Source organism: Eptatretus burgeri, chromosome 10 (genome assembly GCF_056783735.1).
Source record: "Eptatretus burgeri isolate ZD-2024b chromosome 10, Ebu_testis_v1, whole genome shotgun sequence".
NCBI lineage: Eukaryota > Metazoa > Chordata > Myxini > Myxiniformes > Myxinidae > Eptatretus > Eptatretus burgeri.
In genome coordinates, this window is record NC_140970.1 from 99,415,552 (window position 1) to 99,422,753 (window position 7,202).

The 7,202-nt window shown below is 43.2% G+C and overlaps 1 protein-coding gene across 1 annotated transcript in view; it reads right to left on the bottom strand.

Moving 5' to 3' along the window:
- Positions 1–1,187: 1,187 nt before the first annotated feature.
- The window catches only part of LOC147019264 (uncharacterized), a 7,530-nt gene continuing 1,515 nt past the window's right edge, over positions 1,188–7,202 (bottom strand). Inside the window, exons 3-7 of the mRNA XM_085899601.1 lie at positions 6,150–6,290; positions 2,597–2,673; positions 2,283–2,464; positions 1,862–2,196; positions 1,188–1,687 (exon numbers count right to left, since the gene is read on the bottom strand). Coding sequence (XP_085755727.1) covers positions 1,544–1,687; positions 1,862–2,196; positions 2,283–2,464; positions 2,597–2,673; positions 6,150–6,290 — 879 coding nt within the window. The 3' untranslated portion in view covers positions 1,188–1,543. The remainder of the gene's footprint in view (positions 1,688–1,861; positions 2,197–2,282; positions 2,465–2,596; positions 2,674–6,149; positions 6,291–7,202) is intronic.

Consider the following 7,202-nt stretch of genomic DNA (forward strand, 5'->3'; position numbering starts at 1 on the left):
AAATGGATGCTTATGTGCTGCCACAATATGCTTTCATTGGTTTTCAAACATATCGCAGAACAACACGACACAGTAATCACGTCATCGTCACACGAAGCATCACATTTGGGTGCACAGCAGACTGAAGGGGTGAAATCTACTGACGTCTGCAGGATTCTTGCTGAGCGTGTTGCCTTTGGGTGCTTTAGGACGCTGCTTTTTGAGTGCTGTCAGGAAAAGGAGGTGCTTCAAGGCTTTCAGGGCATATTTAACGATGGGGGTTGTGTGGAAAAACAGTAATAAACAGTTTGATTTGCTGAATAGTGCTTTTCCCCCAAAGCTTGAGTTTGTCGGTATGGGTTGGAAGCGTGCTAAATCGAGTTTCTCATCTAAAATTAGCAAAATACTCTAAGGAATGGATATTATTCCAAAATGTGCACTTTGTATTTCAAGGACATGGACATCTTTCTTGTACTGTCCATCATCCTTGCCATTAAGGACATTGACATCTCTGCTGCCCTGCCTTTGACCCTGTACCTGTTGGCGACGTACCTCAACTTTGCATGTCTCAAAGGCAGATACCTGGCCAAATTGATTCCCATTGTCATGTAGCTGAGGTCACCATACACAATGTCTCCAGGCCTTCCTGGCACTTCATCTTCATCACTTTCCTCATAATCCTTTCCCCATTGTATTATCTTGATGCTTGTTCTGGGCATTTTGCCCTCTGGTTTTTCAACTTCTCCCACTCTCACTATCACATTTCGTCTTTGTTTCTGTATGTTTCTTCCCTTAGTTAATTAGAAGTTCATTACCCTGTTAGTCATCACCAGTAGTTCGGAGTACCAAATGGCATGCATCATTTGATGCTTGGAGTGAGACAAATACGGAAGAATGGAATCATGCAACCAGAAAATTTCTCGGATGACTTCATGAATTTAATATGGATCGCTTATGAGCTTTCCATTCTGCTCTGCACTAAGATGGACCATGTCAGGTCATACTCAAGATTCATGAGACCCAAAATGAACTTTCATTGAAAGCGCTCAAAAAATATACTCCAAAGCATTTTTATGACCACAAATTATACGAGGTCTGTATTCTCTGCACTATTGCTGCATGGACACAATTCTTGAAGTGACAATCCAGCAGCTGATATGAAAATACAGACATTCAAAACAAGCGCAAAAACATGTACAAACAATATGAACAGAAAAAATGAGAAGTTTATTCATTTTGAAAAATTACAGATTTCTATTTAGACAGGAAAATATGGTAATCATTTGGGATTTTGGGGTCCAGGCAAAAATGCTACAGTTATAACTATAGTATATAAGAGTAGTACTCTCATATACTCGAGTTGGTAATAGGTCCTACTACAGGGAAGGAATGCTATTTTTGCCTGGGGTAGTGAAAATGAAGGCAACGGGTGTTGAAGACAAGCAAAGTAGATACGATTATGCCACAAGACAATAATGGAGAGGGTGAAATAGTTCCCGAAGACATTCATCATCATCATCATCCTCATCGATATACTGTGTTCAAAGAGGTCTGTAAAGGTGGTCTAAGGGTCTGAGGAAGAGAACCACCTCAGTGGGCCAGGCCTAATTCCTCCATTGCCCCTAGGACTAAAGATAGGTGGCCGAGGAGGGGAAAATAGACCACAGGCAAAAGGAAGGAAGTTTGGGAGAGGTGACAAAGGAGACACCTGTAAGAGAGAAGAGAATATAAAGGGTTAAGTGTGATACTCTCCCTCTTTCACACTTGCACGTGTCATGCAACACACACACACCCACACACACACACACACAGTATGATCATCATAAATAACTATTGAGTGTTTGTGTGGAATATTGTAATATAATTTTATTTTGTTTCTCACCTGTTGTGGAAGATGAGCGAGTTGGACTCCAGCTCCAAATCCAAATCCAAGACCCCTCCCTCCCAGTCCACCGACACCCCCTCCGAGTAACCAGCTCGCCCAGTGTGCTGGCTGCACAAAAAATGCAGAGGGGTGTGTGAAGCTAGGAGGCAAGCAAGGTGGCTGAGGACAGAAAGCTGCAAAGCTTGGAGGCCAAAGCGGTGGTTTTGATCGATCTGTTTCCCTCTCTGTCCAACTGGTGGTCTGTTCTTTCTCTTCTTTCTTGTGTTTCGCTTCTTTTTCATTTTCTTTGATCCTTTGTCTCTCACTTTTGGTCCAGGTGCCTCGTGTTGTACCTGGAGGGTCAGATGTAATTGAGTTGGTTACAAGAGTTGAAAATAATGATTAGAATATTTGATGACATTCTGTTATCCACACCAACCGGGAGAATTGGGGCTTGGTGTCCTACTCAGGTGCCGTAAGCACCGGACACTCTCTCTTCTCTTTTTTTCAGTTTTATCTTTTTCATCCATATTCTTCTTAACGGCTTCATGAGTGTCCTCTTCTCCATCACTTTTGCTATCCTCTTCTGGCTCCGATGTGGTTTCTGCGGCCGGTTGTTTTCTGTTGCAGGAATTAAAGACAACATTAATGGATTAAAGAATGGAAGTAATCATAAAATAAGGGTTACATAGAAGGTAGTATTAAAGTTTGAAAAGTTAAATGTAGTGAGGATTAAATGGTGTGGTGTTTTACCTTTTCTCCCTCCGTCCATTTCCTGTATCTCGAAAACCTTTGGCAAATGGGTTGTGGTCAATTTTAAGTTGTGTTATCTGCAACAATCACAGGGAGAAAATATACCAATAATGAGGAACTGAGATGTTTTATACGATGAGCAATTTCTTTCTTTCATCTCTGAAAAATCTCGTATGATTTCTTATGACATCTAAAATAAATTCCATGAGAATTCATCAGATCTTGAAAAAGTTTTGTCAGGGATTTATTTCTAACTAGCAAATACAACCTGTCACTTCACTGATGCAGATATATTTAAAAAAAAAAAAAATGTATAGAAAATGACCGTTTTTACAGTCATTTTTCCCTGCTTAGCAGGGGTTTGGCTTTCTCTTGAGACAATGTTTTATGGCCGGATGCCCTTCCTGACGCCAACCCTGGTCACCTCTTACGACACACAGGGATATGGTACACCTATTCTAACCGGTGCATACACCGGGACCAGTACACTGGTACTCATTTCACCGACCTCGGAAGGATGACAGGCTGAGTCAACCCCCTGGTGTTAATTCAGTGGAAAACGGGAATCGAACTCAGGACCCTGGGATCCCAAGCCGCCACCCTAACCACTAAGCCAACACCAAGCCAACTAGATAGAGGAAGGGAAAAAGAGGAGGGAAGGAAGGGAGGGGGAGAGAGAGAGAGTAGGAGGAGAGGGAGAAAGGAGGAAGGGGGAGTGAGGAGGGTTGGGGGAGTGAGGAGGGGTGGTGAAGTAAGGAGGGAAGGGGACAAGAGAGAGCGGGAGGGGGGTGAGAGAGTGAGGGGTGAGAGAGTGAGGGGTGAGAGAGAAAGGGGTGTGAGAGAAAGGGGTGAGAGAGAGAGAGAGAGAGAGAGAGAGAGAGAGAGAGAGAGAGAGAGAGAGAGAGAGAGAGAGAGAGAGAGAGAGAGAGAGAGAGAGAGGTGAGAGAGAGTGGGAGAGGGGTGGGAGAGAGAGTGGGAGAGGGGTGAGAGAGAGAGTGGGAGAGGGGTGAGAGAGGGAGTGGGAGAGGGGTGGGAGAGAAAGTGGGGGAGGAGTGGGAGAGAGAGTGGGAGTGGGGTGGGAGAGAAAGTGGGGGAGGAGTGGGAGAGAGGGCGGGAGAGAGGTGGGAGAGAGAGAGAAGAGAGAGGAGTGAGGGGTGAGAGTGAGGGGTGAGAGTGAGGGGTGAGAGTGAGGGGTGAGAGTGAGGGGTGAGAGTGAGGGGTGAGAGTGAGGGGTGAGAGAGAAAGGGGTGAGAGAGAAAGAGAAAGAGAGAGAAAGAGAGAGAGAGAGAGAGAGAGAGAGAGAGAGAGAGAGAGAGAGAGAGAGAGAGAGAGAGAGAGAGAGAGAGAGAGAGAGAGAGAGAGAGAGAGAGAGAGAGAGAGAGAGAGAGAGAGAGAGAGAGAGAGAGAGAGAGAGAGAGAGAGAGAGAGAGAGAGAGAGAGAGAGAGAGAGAGAGAGAGAGAGAGAGAGAGAGAGAGAGAGAGAGAGAGAGAGAGAGAGAGAGAGAGAGAGAGAGAGAGAGAGAGAGAGAGAGAGAGAGAGAGAGAGAGAGAGAGAGAGAGAGAGAGAGAGAGAGAGAGAGAGAGAGAGAGAGAGAGAGAGAGAGAGAGAGAGAGAGAGAGAGAGAGAGAGAGAGAGAGAGAGAGAGAGAGAGAGAGAGAGAGAGAGAGAGAGAGAGAGAGAGAGAGAGAGAGAGAGAGAGAGAGAGAGAGAGAGAGAGAGAGAGAGAGAGAGAGAGAGAGAGAGAGAGAGAGAGAGAGAGAGAGAGAGAGAGAGAGAGAGAGAGAGAGAGAGAGAGAGAGAGAGAGAGAGAGAGAGAGAGAGAGAGAGAGAGAGAGAGAGAGAGAGCGAGAGAGAGAGCGAGAGAGAGAGCGAGAGAGAGAGAGAGAGAGAGCGAGAGAGAGCGAGAGAGAGAGAGAGAGAGAGAGAGAGAGAGAGAGAGAGAGAGAGCGGGAGAGGGCTTGGAGACAGAGAGAGCGGGAGAGGGGTGGGAGAAAGAGAGCGAGAGAGGGGTGGGAGAGAGAGGGAGGGAGAGGGGTGGGAGAAAGAGAGCGAGAGAGGGGTGGGAGAGAGGGAGGTAGGGAAACATGTGACATCCAGTTTAACAGCTGAGTGCGAGCGTGTGCACATCTCAGTTATTCTGCCATAATATGGAGATTCATTTCTTTATAACAACTGAAAACATTTTTTACTCATTGTAAACATCGAATTTATGTTGCCTTCCGAACTCTAGAGATGTCTCCGTGCAGAAGTTTGTCGAGATCGAAGCTTGAAGAGCACTTTTAGCAAGCACTCCAATGAAACGTTTGAAGAAATTTTTAAAAACGAAACGTTAAATTTGTTTTTATTTATATGGATCCATCTCTGAGAAAGTGACATGTCGTGTAATGTAAAAAGATCTTACAAAACGGGTGATGTTGAAATAAAATTGCACATTTTCAGTGAGTAAGCCACCACCTCTGGGAGTGCACGAGAGCGCAGGGCCAACCGCAGGCGAGTATGGCCTGAACTTTGTTAAAGTCGATCGATATATTCAGTGACAGTGTGAATACTTTTGCCGTGTGGGGCCAGGCTTGTAAATGAACAACCAAGCAGCTTGCATAGCACTCACTAAGTGGCTTTAGCACTCAAGCAAGCACTCCAACGAAACGGTTGCTAAGGAAGAGCTGGCTTGGCAAGCAATTAACGATTGCTGATCGGTCATATAAACATCATACACTCGGAGACGCTTGGAATGTCAAGCAATGCCCAAATTGGACAAATGAACATTTTTTTTTTTTTAGTCATCGGAACTGCTGCTTAGGTCAATTAAGAAGTTAAAACTTTGTAATTTGGCTCAGATTAAGGGATTCGAAAGGTTATGGCATGTGTGGAAATGAAAATAAAGCCACGAACGCTGGCATCGCCAGGCGTTTATAAGTATTGTAATGTATCCAGCGGTTCAAAGGTATGATGATCAGGCATTCTACGATATAAGTTGAGGAAAGTGGGGGAAAAAAAGGTTATCATTAAGAAATTGCTGCGCCTGTTTCAAGTCAAGGCATTTTTGAGCAGGCCAAAAAAATGGCGAATTAAGACTGCAGTGAGTGATAGCGAGGTGATCATGGATAAGCCTTGATAAAGGATAATTAAACAAGGCCATTAATTATCTTCAAAAGAGGTGTATAAATTAACCCAAACACCCAATTTTCACTTATGCACTACCGTGGAGTTCCCACGCAAAGTTTGGGGCCACGAGGTTTCATGGTTTTGGAGTTATGAAGGAGACATATGGACTGACACACACTGACATTTATTAGTATAGATTACTGAACTGAATGTAAATTGAGATTTTACCTTCATACAATCAGAATTATTAGATACTGGAGTACATTTAGGCATAAACACTCAAAAAAAAAAGAATAAATATTGGAAAAATGTGAGAGTAAGAAGGTTAAGGAATACCTTAATTACTTCCTGATAAAGATACCAAATATGTAATATTTTAAGAAAGTCTTTCTTGCAGCATTGGAGGCTCTAAGTATTTAATTTGTTCCTGCTTAACCAGATAATCACCTGATCATTCTGGTAGGCCGTCACAGCAATAAATGTGGCTTCCGGAAAGACGTATGATGCAACGGATGCTGGGTGACAAGCATCACTGACAGCAACCACGTAGATGCGCGGAATGTAGCGGTGCATGGAGTTCAGGATTGTCTGCGGTGTTACAGAGAAAATGACTTTTATAAGAACCCAGCAAAAGTCCCTGATCTTTTCATTTCATTCACTTTGCCTTAGGCCTAACTGATGACGATGATTCATTTCCAGGCCTGAAATTAGAAATGCTAATTCTGTTGTTCAATACTCTTTATGAACTGTATTGAGTAAATGTAGACGTTCAAACTGTTTCAGATACAGTGCAAAGCATTGACTGTAACTTTACAATAAACTACGAGCAAAGGTGACAGTCATGCACTGTGAAATAACCAGTAATATGTCTATTTCGTTTATATCAACAAACAAATAAGAAATTATTAATTGTACGACCATAAAGTTTACTGATATAATATCCGTCGATTGCGTTTTGAGATATCCTGCTCAGAGACAGACAAACAGACAGACAAACGGAGGTGGAAACATAACCTTCGTCCACCTTCTATGGTGGAGATGAATTTCATAAAAATGGAACTTATTGGACTACAATTAAATGTTCCTCAATAACAGAGTTTTGAAGCAGCCAAACTGCAATGGTAAAGGTCATACCATTGGTTACATATGATTGAATCTTTTTTGGCGGCAACCACAACAAAATAGTATAAGTCGTATGCTGTAGATTAGTATGAGGGTGTAAAGCAAATAAAAAGGTCGAGAGCATTCCTACAGAAAACAAAACAAAAGTGATGTCACACGAACCCCATACCACAGCACGTTACATGCAGGATGATACTGTGAAATGATTATGCAGTATATGACGATATAATTTAAAAAAAAATAAGTTGCTATGCTAGGAAAGCAATGGAAAAGAATGTAGGAAGACAAATTCATGAAGGAACTCAATACTTATAACTAATCAGTCAATACAAAGTTTACCGGAGTAATGTTACATAGATAAGTATCAAGTGGGGAGAT